At 33.5% G+C, this 24,438-nt stretch overlaps 1 protein-coding gene across 2 annotated transcripts; it reads right to left on the bottom strand.

Annotated features, from left to right (window-relative positions):
* Positions 1 to 942: 942 nt before the first annotated feature.
* On the bottom strand, positions 943 to 8,427 carry LOC105792072 (protein transport protein SEC16B homolog). 2 transcript variants are annotated; one of them, XM_012620467.2, is made up of 14 exons: positions 8,260 to 8,427; positions 6,234 to 8,119; positions 5,641 to 5,961; positions 5,219 to 5,338; positions 5,012 to 5,134; positions 4,728 to 4,883; positions 4,241 to 4,366; positions 3,988 to 4,122; positions 3,466 to 3,593; positions 3,275 to 3,383; positions 2,875 to 3,198; positions 2,625 to 2,771; positions 2,200 to 2,498; positions 943 to 1,826 (listed from the first exon to the last, which is right to left on the bottom strand). In XM_012620467.2, the coding sequence occupies exons 2-14, from the start codon at positions 7,905 to 7,907 to the stop codon at positions 1,370 to 1,372; spliced, it is 4,119 nt and encodes a 1,372-aa protein (XP_012475921.1). In that variant the 5' UTR covers positions 7,908 to 8,119; positions 8,260 to 8,427; the 3' UTR covers positions 943 to 1,369. The 2 variants fall into 2 exon arrangements, with proteins under 2 accessions (XP_012475921.1, XP_012475922.1); XM_012620468.2 differs by having other exon boundaries at positions 6,234 to 8,111; positions 8,260 to 8,424.
* Between the last annotated feature and the right edge of the window lie 16,011 nt (positions 8,428 to 24,438).

Below are 24,438 nucleotides of genomic sequence, written 5' to 3'. Positions count from 1 at the left end.
AACCTAGGGGTGTTCAGTCGGTTAACCGACCCGAAATAACATTAACCAAATTAATCGATCTTTTAAAATTTTTAACCATTAACCGAATCAAATTTGTTCAAAAAAATTAACCGAACTGAAATTTTTTGGTTAATTCGGTCGGTTAACCGAATTAACCGAAAATTATATGTTTTTTTATTTTTGGTTAAAAATTAACTGAATTTTAACCGAATTACCCGAATTGAATCACTACATAATTAAAAACATTACATAAGTATTTGAATTACTAACATTACATAAGTCTTGAAATTAATACATAATTGAAATTTTATTTTTATTTATTAAATTATTTATAATTTTTATGATTGGGTTGGGTTGGGTAATTGAGTTGGGTTAGATATTTGGGTTTAGATTGGGTTTAGGTGAATAGTGGGCCTATTTATATATTATAATTTTATTTACCAATTTTTTCAGTTAAACCGAAAAAATTCGGTTAACCGACCGGTTTCGAGCCGAATTAACCGTTAACTGAAAAACCAAAAAATAATTAACCGACCCCTACCAAAAAAATTTGGTTAACCGACCGATTAACCAAATCCGGTCGGTTAACCTAGATTTTTCGGTTTTACCCTAATTTTGCACACCCCTACCTTAACCCTTAACCATAAACTCTGAGTTCAAGATTCAGGGTTCAAATTCGAAGTTCAATGTTCGAGCTCGAGATTTGGGGTTTAGAAAAGTTCATGATTTATGGTTTAGGGATCTATATTTTAAATTTGGGGTTTAAGGTTCAAGGTAAAAAAATTATCAAAATGGTAATGACATGAAAAAAATTGCTGAAATATCATTGAATAATTGAAAAGGGACCATGATGCGGTGAGAAGAGTCTTTTCTCTAATTTGTGTAATTCGGAAATCTTGTGTAATTTGACAAACATTATAAAAGTTGTAATAATATGTGTAATTGAATAATATTTTGTAAAAAATATATAATTGAATAATGTTTTGGGCAATGGAAGAACAAATGACTGTACAATGTTTGCCTGTTCGGCCTTTTCGTTGCTTTTTAGTGAAAACAAACAAAAACAAAACTAGCTCCTTCAACCATGGGCTGTAACAATACAATATGAAACCTAATAATACAACTAAATAAGCAACTGAATTTCGAAACATAATGAAGAAAGGGGGAAAGGGTCAACAAGTTTTAGCCTCGCCCAAAAGAAATGATTTGTTTTTTTTCTTCCATTTTTAACCGAACCAGTTCAGGCGATTGCTGCCATTTTGATGATGTGAACTTGGAAGATGCAGGGGGCAGAGAATTAAAATTCGCGTCTTGTATTTGTTGTTTGCAGCAACAAAACTTGGATATGTACATCTTGACATTTCTTGGCTCAAAGTTCTACCTCATGTAGTTCATCACCGAAACTACCATTCCTTTGACCCAACGAAGATGGAGACATTCCTGTTGCTTCCCCTAATTGTCCGATTTCAGCCTTACTAGGAGTAACTACATTTCCAAAGTTGCTTCCGCTCCATGAGGCTGTTCGTCTTGAGAACGGTGGAAAACCATTGGCAGTTTTTGTAATATTATCCACGCTAGGAAACTTTTGTATATTCAAGGCAGATTCATAGAACTCATTCGTATTGGATGTCGTAGGGTTATTACTAGTTCCATTTTCTTCTTGTGCATTTTCGGCTATTGCCTCCATCATTTGCTCGTTTGTTGATGCAGGAGTGGGAATAAAGAACTTTGCATTGGCTGCCATTGCAGGCTTAACAGAGGGAACAGCAGGTGATTGGAATAAATTTGCTTGGCCACCACCACCTTGGTTGAATGTGTCCACATATCTATCAAGAATTCATAAACATATAAATATACTTCCTTGGATTCAAGTAACACGACAAAGCCAAATAAATTCAGCTTCTAAACCACACTTGTTTTCTTAGTTTCACCAATAACAGTGATCTGGGAAATCTTATATGCTTATGAATTTATAGATGCATATTCACGGTTATCTAAAACCTTATCACTTAGCTGGTTATTACCTTTTTCTGGGCAAGAAGCTAGTTATTGTCTAAGTCTAATGAAACTCTAAACTCCTTCCTTATCTTAATTTCAACATTCTTTATCCTGATCCTTCTTCCACCAAGCATTGATCCCTATCATCATAACTCAAGCACGACAAATGGTAATGACAAAAGAATAGAACTTATGGAGTACCTTGCTCGAACACCCATTCGTCCACGAGCCGAGAATTGATTGGAGATGGTAGGAATAGGTGGGACCCCAGAAGCAGGTTCTATTGGGGTTAGATTTTTTAATTCTGGGATCCCATTCGAAGGAGAGACCTCGCTGTTCAATGTAGAGTTCAAGTTGTAGTCAGACCTTCCATTCTGGAATGCAGCAGTGGTTGGAGGTGGTGCCAAGGCTGGTTCTTCAGCTGGAGGTTCAGCACCTTCCTCAACCCATCTCTTAAGTTTTTCATCATAGTAGAATTTGTTCTTTTCACCCAGCTTAGCCTTCAGATAAGAATGCAAAATAAATTAAATAAAACAATTAGTACATCAATAGTGATAATGCATGCCCATTCAACAGAAAACCAACAAATATATTACAAATAATAACAATAAGAAAGAAGGAACTACCTGTTTATCTGAGCGAGGCCTTAAGACTAATCCCACAGTCTTCTGGAGAAGCTGTGAGCCAAAACCAAAACCAAAGCGAGATGCCCCTACCGACCCTGATGCTTTGACTTGTGTAGTGGATGCTTCTGCTTCCTTTGATGAATCAACCTGATCAAATAGAAAATCAACAAGACCTTATTAACTTCATTTAGGGTATGATGCACAGCAGTTGGCACCAGATATAGTTCTTCAACCAAAGATATGTGTAAACCTGTCTTGGAGTTCTGCCAAAGTCTGGCTCTGAAACACTTCTATTATGCATTGTCATTTTGCCATCAGCCCCCCTGCCTGCCCAATCACTTATAGGCTCCATTGAAGAAGAGGGCATCAAAGATGACATAGCCATTGTTGATTGGCTAGCAGATACTCTTGGTCCAGTTTGTTGGTGGAACTGATCATTACCTTGAAAATTTCCGTTTGATGCTGATGGAGCAGGTGGTGGTAGACTCCCCACAACACGGTGTGCAGTACTATCAAAAAAATTTAGCAATTTATCAACTAATTTAGCTGGAGCTAAATTTGCAGCATACCCCCCCTGCAAGATGAAAGCAAGCCCAATATGATTAGAGAAAGAATCGATGAGAAGCAAAACTGAGAAGCTAAATAATTACCTGTTGATGGATTCTTATCCTCTCCTCTAGAGATAAAATTAATTGTTTCCACGTTTCTACCTCAGGCGCTCGTCCGGTTTTCAGAGATTTTAATATGGCTTGACAGTACCTGAACTAGCCCCATCATGTTAACAGAATTGAAGGTAGAGTATGTTCAGAAATCAAAACAAAAAGAACATAAATATACTTACTTCAATGAATCTGAAATTTTTCCAACTTCAGCCAGCATGTATGCATATACAAGCTTGTAAGGCTGAAATGGTAGCAGGATGAACTGAGGATTTCCTAGAACCTTTGAATATTCATATAACTCAGTCCTCTGTGAGAAACAAACAGAAAAAGTTAAACATAAACAGAAAAGATTTGCACATTTTATTCAAATAAGAAATTACAAAAATTTCATTAGGATGATCATGTACATGCATACACATACATACATGTATGTTCTATGCATGCATGTATACATAGAGGGAGAGAGATGCTGAGAATGCACAGCAAATTTGTTATTTAGGTTTTAGCCTAATCAACTTTGCTTGAAAGCATAATCTTTCAATTACTTTTCCCCTAACAGACAAAAACTGTAAATCAATCACAGTCGAAATTCTGGTGCACATGACAAAGTGCTGACACTATGCTTGAAATAGTTTTCCAGACTACCATAAATTACAACATAATGAGTCAATAATTGAAGGTCAAATAAATTTGAAGAGCACCTGGATAGCTTCTGCACTAGCATACGTTCGGGGAAACTTCCAGTGATCTGTTCCAAGAAGACACAGTCTAGCACTATCCGAATATGACTCAAAGTTTGCTTCAGCAACTAAATAACAGATGTGCGCTGCAGTTATCTATAAATTAAAATTCTCAAGTAAGACCCATAGTTATAAACACCAAGTAAATATGCTAGAGAGCACTATTGTGCAGCCAAAAAGGGAGAAAATGAAGATAGAGTAAACAATAATGCACCTCACTTCTTTCCCTCCATAGGCAATCTCCAAGATGAATAATTACAAGCTCATCATCTTTGGTTCTGTTAGCAGTGATTACAGCCAAGTTCTCTTCCCAGTCATCGAGCATGCAATTAGCCCCAATCTGCCCACAAAAGATAGCAGGGGAACTTAGCTTCACATGTCAAAAACATTCCTATTAAAATAAATTCAAACATATGGACATCAAATGAGAAGAAAACAAATTATAAAGGCAGCAATAGTTGAATAAAGCTCAAATTCTCCACAAATAAGGTATTCCTCTGCCAAAAGTATCAAACGATCATTCTAGAAAAAGCTACACACAATAGAAGCATCATAAGTATGAAATGCAATCCGTTTAATTAATTACACCATAAAACTGATCAGATCATATTGGTTGTCTTCATAAAGTAACCCTCTGAATATGCATTTCTCCTTCCTGATAAATAACCTTTACAGCTGAATTTCATGCACCGATATATCACCTGAGTATGCTGTTCAGACACATTCAAGCTATCAATGCTGGTGCCAGTAGAAAAAACTTCTGCTGGTTGCCCGGCAATTAGCAGGCATAATGTCCGTAAAGGAGACCCTGCTACCAGCTGACGAACTGCCATTTGCTTCACGGTATCAATGTAGAACTGCAAATGATCCAAAGCCACCACCCAAAAGAAAAGGTAAAGAGATATATTGAAGCTTCAATTGAAATCTGCCTCATACATGAAAACCAGAATAAGTCCCAGGCAATAGCATGAAGCAGAAAACAAACCTGATTACCAAGTTGTGATGCAAGGACAAGTGCAGGTCCCCACAATTGACCTTCTTGTGCACGCTGTAGAGCTTCTTGCTTTCTACCAGAAATCAGAAGATTCTGTACCTCAATAGCAGTTGCCTAGAACATACATAAAAAATAAATATGATAAAGCAGCTTGTAGCAGTAACAAATAACAATAGTAAAATAAAGTTGATGGCATACATGAATTTGCCCTTCAGACGGCAATTGCTGTAAGCAGTGGCTAAGAGTGCCATAAGGTGTGTCCTTCCTCTTTGCAGATGCAAAGAGCTTAGCAACTGCTGATTCTGGAGTATCAGTCTCCTATCAAAGGATACATTCCAATTAGAATGAAATAAAATATAACATGCAAAAGGGGGAAAAAAAGTAGTGAAAAACAACAGTCTCAATTTACTTTGTTGAAACTGGAAAAAGAAATCTTCAGAAGATCAGTTATTCAGTGAATTCTGTGCTAGAAAGCCTACGAGAATTGGATTGAATTTTTTTTTTAAAAATCACATGAAAGGCATCTTTACAAGATATCTTTACAAGCTAAAACTGAAAAATAAATAAAGTGAGAACTGATGGTTAAGAAAGAAAAGTTAAATTACAATCATAGTGTGTACCTTCAATAGAGTGTCAGCACCAAAAGGAGACCGAAGTTTTCCATAATGCTGGTAAGCTATTTTAAGCAATGAGAGAAGCAGCTTCAAAGCTTCACCTTTTCTGTAGTCCATGTCCGGTGATTCACAGCTGGCAATTCTTTCATCAATCCACTTGTTCAACTCTTTACCGCTTACATTTCCACCAACCAATGGACCGGGAAAGGATTGTTGACACAGAGTACGAAAATAATCACAATCCGTCAATACAGCACCAGAATGATTTGTGTTTCCATTGACAACTTCCAACAAATTGAGAACAGAGATAGAGGCTCCTAAAGAACCCTTCAAAAAAAACAATCAGACAACATTAGCATCGGGGAAAACAAGCATTATAGCAAGAGCAGTTCATGTTTGGCATTTAAACTCAATAAGCTTCCCCTGTGCTTCAAAACTGAGCTTTATACCTTCAATAAAGAAAGCTATTTTGTTTTATGGAATTTCAAACATTAGACAACTTCAGAGAATCTATTTTTAATTTCAACAGCCTCTGCCGGACAAAGTAGATCTTCATTATATACATACACATGCATATACACAAAATTAAGCAGTCCAACCTGGGCACCAAATGATGAGTTCTGCAGAGGACTGGCATCTTTCATTACTATGAGTTTTCCACCAAAACCAAAAGTAACTAGTGCATGTGGAGGACGTCCGGCAGATGATCTCCCTGTGTTAGAAGCATAAGGAAACTGCTGGTCACTCTGAAGCGGCTGCTGGGAAACATTTATAGACTTCTGGCCCCCATAGAAATCATTTGAGAAATGCATTTGCTCATTTTGCTTTATATTTGTTTGATTAAACTGGTGGTTGAATTTCTCACTAGGAATAAAGCTCCTTAACCCGGTAACTCCATTGGCCTCAGCATGAACCTGATTAGCACTATTGAGTGACTGAACTTCCTGCAGAGCATTATGGGATGACTTGAAGTGACTTACAAGGTTGCTCACAGCCATATTCGAACCAAACGATGTATCCGGTTGGTGGTTTCCAGTAAAGCTAGAAACTGTGTCAGTTTTGGCAACAGCCCCAGGTTGCCACATATTCAAACTAGGACCATTAAAATTACCAAAGGAGTCTCCCCAATTACCATGTCCACCAGGGCTTCCAAGGCTTTGTGACGCATAGCTATCACCTTGCCCATATTCACCATAAACATCATAACTGTTACTTTGAGAATGCCCATCAGTAGAAGCAAATTCATTCTGAATTTGCTGATTACTACCTTGAGTCATTGACTGAACAGAAGCATTATAGCTCTCCAGTGACCGCCATTCTTGGGCAATTGTGTCATAATACCAACCAGGGTATTGTGGGTCAAAAATCATATGTTCTGGATACCCATTATTCACTTGTGAAACCCGATTCCAATTTGCCAAACTCTCATGGACGCCATTCTCCAAAGTCGCCGTAGTCCCAGCAAGAGACTGAACTGTGTGCTGCAAGAAAGAAACCCCTGCTTGCCCACTGCCATCACCACCCGAACTCTCAAATGTCCCTTGAAATTTCCCCTCGTAACCATCCACCTGATACCACTGCCCTGTATTTGTGTCATACTTCCATCCGGGATACATACTCTCCCAGTACTGAATGCTATTATAATCTTGCACATTTCCATTATCTGCTGTAGAAGCTCCACAAACTAGGCCACCATCGTAATACTGCCCATGACTATTAACCGAATTCTGATCTAGCACATACGTTGTCATACTGGCATCAACTTTCCCAGGGAACTCCCCTGGGGAGTTCTCCCCTAAATCATTGAAAAAATCAGAATATGAACCGAACCCATGCACACCATTCTCGTTAGAATCAGCATAAAACGAATTCCACCCTACTTCCTTAACCCCAGAATCCATAGATCCAATATTCTCAGTTAAATTCAGATCCAATCCAACCTTTGGCTCCGCCCCTTCATTGCCGTGATTATTCGAATCTATCACCCTAGTGTCAAATCCTAATGAATCATTACCGTCATCTCTTGCTTGTGCACTAGCTGGTGTAGGACTTGCATCCACAGGATCTTTTTCCTTTTCATCAGAACTGTCAGACACGCTGCCAAAATCTTCACCGACTGTCAAATTGGCGAAGGCTCTAGCTTCGTCCGAGTCATTACCCTCCGTAAATTTTGATACGGTGGGGCCTATATCATCGTCATCATCATTAACCAACTTATCGAAAAAATCTTCATCTGTCGTATCCTCCACATGGAATGGAGGATTCGAAGCCATCGACAAAATCAATTAAAAAAAGATGAAAAAACTAACGGTCTAATAAGCAAAATATTTGCTCCCGAAACTTTCACGTAAATTAATGGCTAAGATCTTCGGAAATCGAGCTGAAACGGTTACGAAAACATCGAGATCCAACCGCTAAATGCCCAAATCAGACGAAATACAGGAACCAAACAAGCAAGATCTAGGGTTTTGACAACTCTGCAATCCTAAAACCATAAATCAGGTGAAACTTTTTCAATAACAAAAAAAGAATAAGAAATCCAGACAAAAACGCTTTTAAATTGGAAAGAACAAGATAAATCTAATAGAAACAACAAATAGTCAAATCACAATAGAAAATACTTACAGATTCCACCAAAAATTAGCAGGGACAATATGAAAAATTAGAGAGTGATAGAAAGAGAGAGAACGAAAAATCGATTTTGCAGCATCCACCCAACAAGAGAGAGAGAGAAAATATGAAGAGCGAGAGAGCTTTTTTTCGGGTTGTTTTTGTTATTTTAGTTTTTTAAATTTTTTTTCCTTCTTTTTGTGTTTTTTTTCCCTTATTTGTTAATAATTTTACCGCCAGATATTTTAATAAATAAAACTCACTCATTCTATGCTTCCGCTCCATTATGGTAATTAATAACTACTCATAATTAACGTCATGTCATTAAAATTTTATAATGGCTCCAATCTAATTTTAAATATCTTTAGATATATTTTAATTTTTTATTTTATCCGTTTTAATTTTTTATTTGATAGTAATTGATAGGGTGTAATTGAGATACTGATTCTCGTAAATTATTCGAGCTCAACTTGAAAAAGATTTTGTTAGGATCGACCTGATTAAGCAACAAACAAATAAAAAATAGCGGAAGAAATTGAGTATACAAATTTAACGTGGAAAAAACTCTTCAATTACTATAATGGCAAAAGAACGAATAGTATAAAAGATGAAGATAAAAACTAAAGCCTGAAACCCAAAAACAAAAAATCCTCAAAACGTAAACATAAAATTCTCTAAAAATGTTAATGTGTAAAATAGCATATTTATAGACTAATTTCATAGCTCAATTAATAATAAAATAATCTAGACTAATTAGAGTTCGACTGAAACAAATAAACAGAGTTTAACAGGGAGATTATCTCTCAAATTTGACTGAAATATGAGTCACACTCAACAATATCGAATCCGATTCAGTAATTATCGAGTCGAGCTCGAGCTATCGATCGTGTCGAATTCAAGTTTAGTAATACTCAACTTCAATTGATTGTGAGCCTTTTCGAACTTTTCACATTTGTATATTATAAAAATACACTATTGCCCTTAATATATAATATTAACCCTAAGCTTAAGTATTGAGTCAAAAAATGGTAAACGAATTTAATTGAACTCGAGCTCGAATAGCTCGATTATATCTTGAGCTTAAAAGTAAATGTTTGATCGAGCTGAGCTCGAGCTTAAGCTTGGAAGTATTCAAGCTCCACTCAACTCAATTACACCCTAGTCATTGGTAATATTAATCTTTCAGGTCGTATTGTTTATAATTATATATTTATCAACATTTCTAAAATAAATTACCTAAAAAATTAGTTCAAATAATTTAATTTGTTAAATAAAATTTTAATGATATATTTATATTAAGGTTAAAATATGTTATAAGTATTTGTATTTTTCATAAATTTGGAATTTAGTTTATGTATTTTTATTTTAAGGAATTTAATATTTCTATTTCAAATTTAAAAATACAAGTCCAATTGTTAAAATTATGTTGTTAAATTCAAGTTCATTACTACATCATTTTTTTTATGTACATGGCTACTAAGTAAGTATATTTTTTAATTTCAAATTGTCACACTAAAAAATAACAAAAAAGTAATAGTATTAACAATTGAACCTGAATTTTGAAATTTAAAAAATGACATTTCAATCTTAAGTTCTCGATTGAAGGAAATTTTTAGATTGTTGGAGTCTTTCGTTGATGTTAAGATTGAGTGGGTCGCTCGTTCGAGCAATAGAATGGTTGATAGTCTTTGTAAACTTGCTATTAACAAACGTTGTACCTTTCTTTTTAACATGGAGTATCCGAGCGATATCCATGGGCTCGTACACTTGTTGATGCTTGTTAATTTAAGGTAGCGGCCTTTGGACCCATTTTTGATAAAATAAAATAAAAAGTAAATAGATCAAAATTTTTAAAATGAAAATATAAATACTAAATTTTAAGTTTATATAGAATAAATTTTTTAAAATTTTTATTAAAAGTTTTTAGTGTATACCGACAAAAATAATTTAGTGTAAATTTTATTTTAAGTCCAACAATAAATAATGCAATTTACCGTAAAAATTTTCTAAAAATAATGTGATTTCAAAGGTTCATCTTGTTTGAAGGATGAGACCCTAATCTATATGGTTCCAATAGTGAGGGCCGAAAAGAAGAGGCAAAACGGCAATTGATTAGATTGGTCTTTATTGTACCTTTGGATAAATATTAAAACTATGCATAATATTTTAATTTAATGTGTAGTTTGATGAATAAAATTTGATTTTATATATATATATATATATATATATATAAGTTTTTATTTTAGTTCAAATTTATATATAAAATTTTGATTTTGATTCAATTATGTACATTTAATGAATTGAATATATTAATTATTTTTGTATTGGATAAGTATAATTATTTGTATTTGTAATATGTAAACTTAAAAGATATTATATCGATAATGTTGTGTGTTATTTATGAAAATTGAATCAAATCAAATCAAAGTGTCATGTATAATATTACACGAATAGTTTTAAGATTTATTCATTTCAAGTTTTTATTTTCAAAATAATATTTAATGTATTTGATAGATTTTAAGAAATAAACAAAAACTTGAATTTTAAAGGTTAAAATACAAACTTGAGTACTTAATTATTTATATTCAATATATTCTCAATACAAATAAACAATTTATCTATATTATTTATGAAGCTTTTTATTGAGCTGGTGTCACACATCAACGGGTCTCAACTCAATTAAGAAAATGTTAGAAAAAAATGGATATTTTGAAAGTTTTAAGGCATATTCTGGATTAGTAAAGGTGGAGATTTGAATCAAAAAACTATGGTTTTATATTCTACTCTATGAGATATTTACAATGGTATATCATATGCTCAAAATGATTGAGTGATAAATAAGAAATTGATGCTCAAAGTAAGCCACTTCTTAATTATGTTGAGGAAAATGGAAAGCCTAGTCCCACATTGGTTAGATATCAATAGTGGAATATTCTTATATATGTGAACTAACTTGATAGTTATTGAATGATTAAACTAATATTTTTCCTTGGGGGTGTAATTGTATGAAATGTCTAAACTGATGAGGCTTTGTGGATATTTTAGCCCAATCTGTATCCTTAATTTTCCTTGCCTTGGCAAAGGTTATCTTTTTGGAATCCAAAGGACTTAATGCCTTTAAGTAAGGTTTAAATGTCTCCTTGATGCACAGGCACATTTTGGCTCCATTAGTCAAATATTTCCAAAAATTCTTCCTTGAATTTATTTTAAAAACCTAATAGTCTGACAGGAAAGATACACACTGAATTTTCCAACTTTTTTGAGATATATTTTCCTTGCATATTATTCAATCTATTTTCTGGTGATAGACGAAGGCAAGGCCGCTGTTCATTAATCATTGCAGTCGTGCTACTGCCATACTCATCTTGTTGTTGTATCCTAGGAGACAGCCGACTAACATTTCTCCAGCACCAAAGGAATGGTCGAATTTGTCTTAAGGAGACTGTCTAAACAGGCCCCAACTACCAATATAATATTTCAATTTAATTTTGTTTTCCATTCTCCAATTATATATGTATGATATTATTCTTGTTCGATCTAGTGATTAATATAAAAATTTTATATTATTGTTATTTTACTAACGCTTGTACAACATAAAATTACTTTATTGCTCCTTCATATTTAAAATAATTTATATTTTTATTCTAAGTTTATATTTTATCATGTGTTAATCATATTTATGTGGTTTTTACAAAAATAATATAAAAAATTAAAATTACCAAAATGTTATAAATTTTTTATTTACCAAAATATATATAATTTTTTATTTACCAAAATATATCAAAAAAAAACAAAAATCAAAAAAACACGGGTGATTTGACAACTCCACAGGACAAGGAACAACATATGCACCAAACAAGGAACCATTGGCGGCACCAAACAAGGGTTCTCACATGGCACCAAACAAGGGTTCCTGTTGGCGGCACCACTCGTGTTATAAACACGAACTCGTCCATTGAAACAAGAAAATCGGAAGAAAAGAAAAGAAAGAAGAGGTGTCATGCGGAAAAAGAGAAAAAGAGAAAGAGAAGAGAAAAGAAGTTATTTTTTAAAAAAATAATTGATTATTTTGTTGTTATTGTTTTGTATAATTTGTATTTTTTTTTGTTTTAGTTTAGTTATTAAGATTAAAATCAATAAAACTCAAATTAATAGTTTTAGTTAGGGTTTTATTATCAAAATATTACAAAAAATACAAACGTGTTAATATACAAACATGTGCCATGGGATCTGCATCATGCTGGGCCATGGTTATTGTTCAATTTCTTTTTACCAATATAATTATTTTAAAGTTGCAGTATATTAAAGCTTAATTTAAGGTTATATGCCTCCATTTTCGATATAATATTAATAATTCCAAACGCCATATACTATTTTATAACTTAATTTGGATACAATGTAATCATAACCATTTGTATAGGTTTTTATCATTACACATAAAAATTTTACAATATTAGGTCAATTACGACTCGATCCGGACGACTGTCCAACATGAAAGTTTCGGTTAGGGCATTTATTCCGACTATGACCACTTAACCTGCATATTCCACAACGCTTTCCGTCAGACTTCTCCCTGATGTCCATTTCATTACGGATTCTGCTTGACTGCGGACGACCTCTCGGATTCCTCCGCAGCCCTCTGTCTGGGAGAAGCTCGAAAGTCGTCAAAGGCACCTCCCACGTTGATAGGTCAGGCAAGACGGGGAACTCATTTTCCCAGACACGCAATGTGTGCTCCAGCGTGTACACATCATCGACATATTGTTCAACATTGACGTTAACTTTAGCACACGCTGCCACGACATGCGCACAGGGATAATGAAGTGTTTCGAACCTTCTGCACTCGCACCGTCGGTTCCGGAGATCAACTCCGTAGGACCTAGTTGGTATACCAGGTCGACGACCGATGCTCTCAAGAACTCGAAATGTTTCGATCGTCGTGAATATATTTCTACATTCATTGACCTCGCCAACCAACGGTTTGCGACCATTGTATCCCCGACATGTTCGACAAACACGTGTCCCGCCTCAATCTGGTCGACTTGTCACGACCCATTCTTGGTATCAAAGTAGCTAGCTCAGAAAGTAGCGAAAATACAGATGCAATCGGAAGATGACGTGTTTTAACAAAACAGCGTTGATCCCTCGACTAAGTTTGTGGTCATTTGGTCATAACGAAAGCTCGTCAAAACTTTGAGCCCATTGCCGTGGCTCCATTGTGCCCAACCATTGTCGGAAAGATGTGTTTGTCGCCTCCATGTCACTCTCAAGTCGAATCATTTTTGCCGGAACATATGTGGCTCTAACTCAGACAATGACATGTATTAAGAAAAATAAGTTCTAGTAACTCCATAACATGAAACATTACAACTTATATTGAAAATATAAGGTTATCATTTACCCATTGCCACGACTTGTCTCTCCACCGCATTCTTGTAATCTTTGTGGAAGTTAGCGCAATGTGACGGATGCAAGAAACGGATCTCCACACTGCACAATCGGAACGCTTGATTGCTGCAATTAAACCCTTCCCTCTATCGGAGATGATGCAAATGTTATCGTTGCTAATAACATACCTCCGCAGGTTTGTGAGGAAGAATTCCCAAGACTCCATGTTCTCTTTATCTACGATAGCAAATGCTATCGGGAGCACGTTTCTGTTGCCGTCTTGAGCAACTGCAAGAAGTAGGATCTGTGTATATTTTTCATACAGCCAGGTCCCATCTACCTGTACAAGTGGCTTGCAGTGGGGAAATGCCCGCACACATGGATCGAACGTCCAGAACATCCGATGGAAAATCCTTTTTACAGGCTGTAACTGGTCATCCGGGCCGTAATATGGCATTCTCTGCAACTCAATCACAGTCCCCAGTACATACTCCCGCATAGCAGCTATCCAACCTTGAAGCTCGTTATACGATGAATCGTAATCTCCATACAGTTGCTTCATCGCCATCTGTTTAGCAATCCATGCCTTCCGATATGAGACTCGACATCGAATCGTGCTTGCATTTCGCAATCGATCAAACTTTAATGGTCGGCATGTCCTTCACCATTGGCATGATACACGTACAGATTGTTTTTGAATCAAGTTTTCCATGATCTTCTATCATACGTGTTGATGTGTATGTATGAGGACCAACAAATTTTCGTATCTCCCACATCCGAGAACTTTTAATGAATGCAACAAGACTCGCCAATTGCGCCTTCTCACGCCTTCCAACACTCCCAACATATATTGTCGAGTAGACATCAGAACTTTATAATCAATCGATATATTCATGTTTGTATCGTTTGATGGCATATACGCACTCTTCTTTACAGCTGAATCTCTGGCCTATGAATAACTCCTCATCATCAGATGTTACGGCCAGCCCGTGACGATGAACTATTTCAGGGTACTCTGGGAACTCAGCTACATACGCTGCGTCGGGGTCTATGAGCGACATGTGTGGCCCAGGATTATTGTGTATCAAAATATGCCGCATCTGCTCCCCGATCAAAGAAGCGTTAATGTCTTCATCGTCGATATCATCAGGTACATCGTCCACATCGGGATCACCGTCACTATCGACCTCTTCATCCCAATGATCGCCACCACCTTCTTCTTCGCAACCACATTCTTCTTCACCACCAACCATATCAACATCGGGTGTAATATTCAGGTCGATACCGATCCCACCCATAGTTGATTCACTATCAACGTATGATATTGGAGCCACCATCCGCGGTTCTTCAGCCCCGTCTTCTTCATCAGATGCATTTTGCTCCATACCGACTAACTCAGCAAATAAGTGAATCGGTGCATTCTTGTCACTCCCGTTCCCACAGTAGAGATCGACCATTGTCTCAACGTCTTCGTCGTTTGCAAGTTCCATTTCGACGAATTTGACTGGATTTGTCGAAACTGGAAACTTGTAGAAAATTTTTACTATCCTTCTCCCACAACGTCTTAAAATTTTTGCATTAATCATTGCCTTCATTTCATCAAACGAGACATTTCTATTAAATCTCATTGCTATTTGTTGTCGACATTCAAATACACATCCAACACTTGTTGTCAAGATGACTCATCGAAATAAACGCATACAAAAACTTAGCATCCATCTTCAATATTTAATCATCAAAAATAAACAAAATCTCGTAAAACATCTCGCACGGATAATAAATAACTTAAATAAAAAATTAATGTTTCAATATTCAATTTTGTACATGAAAGCCATTTAACCACTAATCCTAATAACTAACACAATAATAATATTAATAATTTTATATACAAAATAATACTAACTAAAATTATTAATAACTAACTATAAAAATAATACTAATTTTTACTAACAATAATACTAAGTAACATCTTAATAATAATAATAATAATAATAATAATAATAATAATAATAATACTATAAAATTTTTATTTTTGTAATATTTTGATAATAAAACCTAACTAAAACTATTAATTTGAGTTTTATTGATTTTAATCTTAATAACTAAACTAAAACAAAAAAAATACAAATTATACAAAACAATAACAATAACATAATCAATTATTTTGAAAAATACGATTTTTGAAAAATACCGATTTTCTCTTCTCTTTCTCTCTTTTCTCTTTTTTCCAAACCACCTCTTCTTTTTTTTTTTTCTTCCGATTTTTCTTGTTTCATTTGGATGAGTTCGTGTTTATAACACGAGTGGTGCATGCCAACAGGAACCCTTGTTTGGTGCCGCCAACAGGTTCCTTGTTTGGTGCCGCCAATGATGTTCCCTTGTCCTGTGGAGTTGTCAAATCGATTCGAGGTTTTTTTGGTTTTTGTTTTTTTTGATATATTTTGGTAAATAAAAAAAAATATATATATATTTTGGTAAATAAAAAACTTTATAACATTTTGGTAATTTTAATTTTTTATATTATTTTGTAAAAACCCATATTTACATTTATTTTAATTTAAAAGTTCGCAACCTACACATATTTTTATTTTCAATAATTTTTTCTACAATAATTTAATTTTAATTATAATCACGTATGATTTATAATTGATTTGTACTGAACTCTTTAATAAATAAAAAGTTAATTGCACAATATATCCATAAACTATGATAGTGATTCTGAATTAGTTCATAAATTTTATATCATTTTAATTACACTTTTAAATTATTGAAGTTATATCAATTAGGTCCTTATTCTACTAAAATCATTAAATTAGTTGTCGATGACATATCCGGTCTTACGTGACATAATTTAAAATGAAAACTTTAAGGAAAAAAAGAAAATTACAAATCTAGATGTTGTAAAAATTTTGATTTTGAAGTTTTTGAAGTTTTTATAGAAACTTTATCGGCTTTTTTACCTACATCATACAAAAATAAAAAAATAAATACCAAAATGGTATGCCATCCACTTCATTTACAGAAATGGTACTTGTTTTTTTAGTCCAATCATTAGCTACTAGTAAAAAAAAAATTAAGGGTTGAGTGTCCGGGATAGACGGCATTGGTTTATACAGGTATGAAATACAAATACCCATATTTTGGGGAGTTTGGGTGGTGCCTGCTTGATAGATGACACCGATTGAGTGGTGTATTTCTGATAGGCGACACCGATCTGACAATTTGATCGTTCATACAATGTTTCAAGGTTTCACAAGTTATGAAGATTATAACCATGGTTTTAGGGGTTGTAAAACCCAAAATTGTGCTGATTATTAAAAAAAAAGTGAAGATAGGAAAAAGACGGTAAAAAAAAAAGAAGAAAGAGGAGGGCTTAGCTTAGTAGAGAAGATAGAAGAGAAAGAAAAGACGCAAAAAAAAAAAGAGATAGCAGCTTGGTTTTTTAAGGTTTAGTTTTTTAAAGAAGATAGAAAAGGAAGAAATGGCAGGCACCCCATAACCCAATCAATGCTGACTAACGCACCACCCAAACCCCAAAAATATAGGTATTTATATTTCATACCTGTATAAACTAGTGCCGCTTATCCCAGACCCCCCAACCTTTATTTATTTTTACTGGCAAGCTAATGATTGAGCTAAAAAAACAAGGGTGGTGTCACCTCTCCACCATCCTCAATATACCATTCCTGTAAATAATGGGGACGGCATACCATTTTGTCATTTATTTTTTATTTTTGTATTATCTAGATAAAAAAGCTAACTTTGTCATTCACTATTTCTTTTTCAATTTTATTTTATTTTAGTTTTTTATTTTAAATTTAGTTACATAAAATTTAACATATCATTTAATGATTAAACTAACTGTTTTAATAACAAAAAAATAATTAACATAAATTTAATAGTTTAAGAATATAATTAAAACTCTTAACATTTAGAAAATAATTTAGAATAAGAATCATCTAATAAAATTAACTTATAAATAAATAAATAGTGATAGATAGAATAATTGGCAAAGAGGTTAATTTAAGATTCTCGCTTTTTTCTAGTTTGCTTGGGCAGCAAAGCCTTAGGCACTGTGATTAAAGTGGTCTGTCGGTTGAATTCCCAAATCACAAGCCTTATATTATCTATATACCTACATATTAAATGAAGGTCTAACTCCTTAAAACACGTGGCCTACACTCATCAAATTTTTTTATTTGTTTTATGAAAAATGTTAATTTTTAATTCTCATAGGTTTAAATTTGAGATATAATTTTTATGATTTTATAATTTTATTAATTAATTCAAATATTTAATATTATTAGTTTTTCAATTAAAATATTACATGGTTATATATAATTTGAAAGCGAACTTTTAAATCGATAAAGTTGAGAGATTAAATTCTTAAAATTAAAAGTTGGAAGACTAAATTTTAAATGTATGAAGTGTAGAGCTTAGAGTCATGGTTATTTGAATCGGTTGAATCGACTAGGGTACTAGTTAGGAGAGAGTCATCAGACCGGTTGTCCTTTGAACCAGTAGAACCAAGTTAGAGTTCGGTTGAACTAATTTTTTATTTTTATGTTTTTAATGACTAATTTAATTGAACCATACGAATCAATGGTCTAATTAATTTGATTACTGCTTTAGTTCTAAAAACTTTGCTTAAAATATATTTAATCTTCAAATTTTAATCTATAATTTAATACAAACAAATAATTAACTCAATGGAAAGCGTGTTCAGACCAACCTAATTATAGATAACTACTAATAAATTTTGAAGTTTAAATTATTTTGTGAGTACTTACACCAGAGTTGAAGAGTTAATCTATATAACTATAATTATATAAAAGAAAGGTCTAAAGGGCGTTTCTTTTTACACGTGTACCATTTTTTTCTTTTGTTTTACATTATAAAAATATAAATTTTCACCTTTAGTTGTTATATTAGGTCTAAATTTAAGATTTAATTAATATATTTTTAATTTTTAATATAATTTGGTTTCAATATTTTTATAATATTATTAGTTAGACCAAATAATTAATATAGTTAATTTTTCAATTAATATATTATATAATTTGCATACATTTTGAATTTACTTTTTTGACACTATAAGTGATGGTCAAATTTCAGTTTTGACCCTTATACTAAGCTAAAACTTGGACTGAATCCATATACTTCAATTTTGCCATAATTTGTTTCATTTATTTTTATAATGTCATTAGTTAGTCCGAATAGTTAATATTGTTAACTATTTTAATTATGTAACACCATATACCCAATCCAATCACCTGACTCGAGCTATAAGGTATTACGATTGTTAATCGTTACTATAATACAATTATTCAGCATAAATAATCACAATTATATTAAACAACATTAACACAAGTATGATGTGATTTACAATCAAAATTGGGCGTTAATTAAGCATACAAGACCTTCAAACCAACTCGGAATCAACTCAAGACTAAATTGAAACTTTCACGAAAATTCAGGTAAAAAGTGCAAATAGGGGCCACACGGCTGCGCTATAAGGCTGAGATCATGTGGTCCTAAAACATGGTCGTGTTGCATAACCGTGTGACAAACTGATGCCATGTAATCTTGGGTCACACAACCATGTTGCCAGGCCGTGTAACAAACCGATGTTGTCTGAATGAACATGCACCAAAATCAAACAGACCACATAGTCGTGCCATGCAATCTTGTATGGCACATGGCCGTGTGGCAGACTGTGTCACAGACCGTGTGCACCTAAACATGTTTTCAAAACCAAGTCATTTCACCTATAATTACTTAGATCACAAGCCATGCAATTACCATCCATTATACCTACCTAAAATGCATCAAAACTTACCAAAATATACCAAACAACATCCAACCTAAGTGCCTAATCAATATGCCCTCATTGGCACCACAATTCGAACATTAAAACATAAACTATTCAAGCATAAATAATTTAGCATTTCATATCCAATCCAAACCACAACTATACTTTATTTTCACAAAACTTAAACAATATCAAATAAGACACTCCAAATTACCTAAACCGTATATGCCCATTCAACCATTCAAAAATGTATTTAGGTACCAAAACTTACCTATGCCATCACATATCACAACCAACCAGCATAACCATTAAAGATTTACATAAAATACATATTTTATATCTCAAATAGCACTAAAAATGACTAAAGTGTTTATAAACATACATAGTCAAGACCCTATTTACATACCACGTATAACTGGGTCAAAATAAACAAATAGCTACCGAAAGATTTGACGAATAGTGCGATCTCCAAAAATGATCCAATCGACAGCTCGAATTGGACAATCTACAAGGAAGAAAAACAAACAAGATAAGCTTACTTAAAGCTTAGTAAGCTCGTAAAATTCAATCACATACTTGTCAATTAAAACATACAATTTAATTTAACATATAGCAAAAATCCTTGCCGTATTTCACATTACCTATCATGCCAAATGATTAGTATTATACACATAACATTGGCAAGATCACAAGATACATGTTTCATATACCATTTCACAACTAATAAATATTTAGCCATTCATGCCATGAATTTCATTTCTCAATAATCCATTAACTGTTTTACCCAAAGAACTATAGTAAATTAACTTTGGATACACAGAAAAATATCTACTCACACGAGCTGATCATCGGGATGTTAACCAATACACGATGTTGCTTACACAAACTGACCAAAATCTACAACAAATGCTAGATTACACTATGACGGTTACTATACGCCACATTCCAACTCGCCAGAAGACTATCACGTGGCAGATTACACTAGCCAAACAAATAACTTCATAACTCTATGCCTTAAATTCGGATTCGCCAAACTCGAGGTGTAACAATTGTTGGGACCTCCGATACGCTCTGTGGCGTAACAAAAAAATATTCCGGCGATTCAGAGCCAAGGATCTATGTACGAGGAATGAATAAGGTTGAAAATATACCTTTTTTACTGAAAGCGTTGAAAGGATGCTGCTGATTCAGTGTCGATTCCAAGCCACAATGAAAACGTCCCGGCCTCTACGTAGTCCAACCCCCTTAAAAAACGAACAACCACTTTCTCTTGAACTTTTCAAAGATAATTAAAAATAGTTGCCAGACCTTTTAAATTATTAAGTTGGCAACCTCAGCACACTAAGGGATTTTCTTCCTTTTATCCTCTTTGATATCACATATTAAAAAGGAAAACCAAGATTATTCCCTTATTAATAGAGAAGACAAATTGAAAGTTAGAAAAAGAATTATATTCTTTCCAAAAGAATATATCATTATTCCTTATTAATAGAGAAGACAAATGGAAAGTTAGAACAAATTAATTATATTTTTCCAAAAGAATATTAATTTCCATATCTTTTATATTTTGACCGAAATTAATTAATATAATTATTTATATTAATAAATTCGATAAAATATATACAATTAATATTTTGTATGAATCAAATTCATATATTAATTATATTTCTTCCAAAAGAATATTAATTTTCATGTCTTTTATATTTTGACCGAAATTGATTAATACAACTGTTCATATTAATAAATTTGGTAAAATATATAAAATTAATATTTTGTATGAATCAAATTCATATATTAATTATATTCTTTCCAAAATAATATTAATTTCCATGTCTTTTATATTTTGACTGAAATTAATTAATATAACTGTTTATATTAATAAATTCAGTAAAATATATACAATTAATATCTTGTATGAATCAAATTAATATATTAATTTTATCTATGTTCTCTATTTGTGTACAACAATTTTGTACATATAATGTGTTCAATATTTAACTATCAAATTAAATTAATTCAACAATTAATTTAATTCATGTGACTACTCAATACAATCTGAAATTTATTTAGATTTTGTTCGTTTCAACTATAGGGTTTGACCCTGTAGGCTCTTGTAATGTTGGTAGTAATAGTAGAACGTTTTTAACATTACAAACAATGAGTAACATCTAGCAATTCATTATTGCCACCCAAGTTAGAAGAAGTCATGATTCGACATAACTTTTCTGTGATAATCTTTTCATGTATTATATCATTTTATCCTTAATATCTAGATTGGACACAAGTCATGAAATAGTCACACTTGTATAGTCCAATATCATATTTCTTGATTTTCTGAGTAGACTATAATAAACAAGTAAGTGTAATATCTCATATCAACTTATTCGAGCATGACCATGCATTTCTAGTCTCACTCCATCAAGAGGCCTAAGATATTGCTCACATTATGTAGGAGGGATAAATCCTATCTTGATCAACCATATTCCATTACATGATTATGGTATATCCAACACTAGTCTTTATAGTACAACCTATTACAGTAGACGTTTTAACTGTATCAAAATATATGACTCATGATGTTGGGACAATGATGATCTCAAGTTTGAGGATCATATACATAGTTATCACTATGAGTAATATTGTGACTATTACATAATAATCCAAGAAACATACTCATAACAGGTCAGTTCAATATGTTGTTCTCTAACACATACTCATGTATTAATTTTGATATCCCTATGTCAATGACAATTCTTTGTCATCAATCAACTACACATTAGTCTCAATGCATTATTGTTGTCCAAGCCCACAATAATACTTGACTAATAACCTTTTTAAGAATAATCATATTTTCTTAGGACTTTATTACAATCTAGTTTATTTATATACATAGAAAAAGAAACTAAAATAATTATGACAATTGTCTTATATTAATAAAAAAGGTAAAACGAGTATGTGATTACAATCATCTCATGATTGATCTTTGGGCATACTCTAACAATAATATGTGTGAGAAGGGGTATTTCTACAAAGGAATTCTTCTAAATTCTGCTTATAATTTCCTTCTCATCTGCATTGTCTTTCTCAAGTGCTTTGAAGAAGAGAAAGTTAAGGAAAACTCTGCATGCGGCAGTGAATGTGAGACTCGAGTATGAAAAGTAAAGAATCCAGTAAGTTGGTAAGCTTCTAAGTCTCTATATACTTGTGAATTAGAGGAAAAGAGAAGTAAGGATCCCTGAAAAGTTTTTGTATAATAATGGATTCGAGGTTTTAAGGTTTGAATACCTTTGGTTTAACCGATATATATGGTTATCATGCTTAGTTTTTAGGATGAATGATGCTCTAGAGTTTGGACAAGTTAAGTTGGCGAGGACGAAGGATTTAAGGTGAGTAACTGTACTCTACTTTTGGGTGATTGATGGACATTGTGCTGCTTGTGTGTACTACGCCTATGCCTGCTCTGAGATCTGTTTGATTCCTATGGTTGTATATAATTACAGTGAGCGAGCATGTCATGCGTACTTATGGTTGTGTGAATTCATGGAGGTCTGCAAGTATGTTCTGTGTGATAGAACTGTGTATTGATGTATTGAAGTGTGGCGTACTCCTTGTTATAATAGTATTTGGAATGTTATGCGTGAAATGTTTGTTTATAAAATGAGAAGTACGGAGGGAGTTCATTTGACGGGTTAGTTGAAGATAAGAAAAATGAGCAAAATAGATGAATGGTTGGATTGATAGGGGACATAAAGGGGTTTGACAGCATTGCGGAATGTATATCTATTGGTCCTTCGGGGCAACACCGTGTAAATGGTATATAGGTCCTTTATGGTGACACTATATAAACGGTATACAAGTCTTACGGGACGACAACTTGAAAGGGATTTACTGATTGTCCGAAATCAAAAGTCCATGGTTAGCCATGACATGATCTAGTGGCAAACAGATATACCTCGTTGCAAAAATAGAGTTCTCCAAGATGGAAAACATGAAGCTTGTTAATGCATCAAATGGGAGGTTACTGTATGACTCACGTAGCGAGTAGTTTGACAAGATAATCATGGTGCATCTGAGGATGCGAGTAAGCATGCTAAATAGATGAATCTGCCAAAATGCGAAGGTAAGAGAAACTAGTAGAAGCTTCTTAAACGCGACATACGTAGAAGGAAGAGATATTTCCTTTGAAGTATTTGTAAATATGTATTTGCCATTAAGAGTTCGTCAGAGTTGATGTAGAGCCATCTTGGCTGAGTGTTTACGAAATGGTTCATCAAAATTAGAATTCTAAATGGTAATTGATAAAGAGGTCGCCAAAAAAGTGGAAAGTCCACCAATAACCACTTGAAGGAAATGTCCGTCCGAAATTAGCCGATAGGTAAAGTCTGCCAGAGAATTTCAAAGAAAGAGGATGTCCGTCAAGACTTTCTAGTGCAAGTAAGTCCACTTAAAACTATCAAAAGTGAAATTCTGCCAAAGACAATCTAATAAGGAGATAGTTCATTGGGAACTATCTATTATTGGGGGTATCTTGGTAAAATGGTCTAAAGTGGGAAAGTCCTATGTGACTATATTGCAAATACAAGATCGGAAAGAAAGAAATGGTGTTTATCAATAAGCTAAATCTCATATTCAAGACCGCAAATAAGGATGTTAGAATGGGTCTTCTTGAAGGAATGATCCATACAGGGGCTAAGTCAAAAGAAGATAATCATCAAGGTAGTATGGTAAATATATGTTGAGTTCAGTGTGGAATGAATGATCAGGGAAGGATCTGTTGTTGTGGTGAAGACGATTGCAAGTCCACCAGTAGTAGCAGTCGATAATTTGCATATTCGCATGTATGGTTATCTTTGATAAGTTGAGCCAGAAAGGGAAAATAGAAGCATGAGATGGAGTAAGACAATGTTAAGCCCAGAAAAGTGTTGCTTGAAAGAGTACACCTACGATTAAGTCAACCGACATGTCCCTCAATGATCAGTTCAAAGAATGCATGG

This window comes from Gossypium raimondii, chromosome 8, assembly GCF_025698545.1.
Source record: "Gossypium raimondii isolate GPD5lz chromosome 8, ASM2569854v1, whole genome shotgun sequence".
NCBI classification, from domain to species: Eukaryota; Viridiplantae; Streptophyta; class Magnoliopsida; order Malvales; family Malvaceae; genus Gossypium; species Gossypium raimondii.
This window is presented reverse-complemented; position numbering and strand designations above follow the sequence as displayed.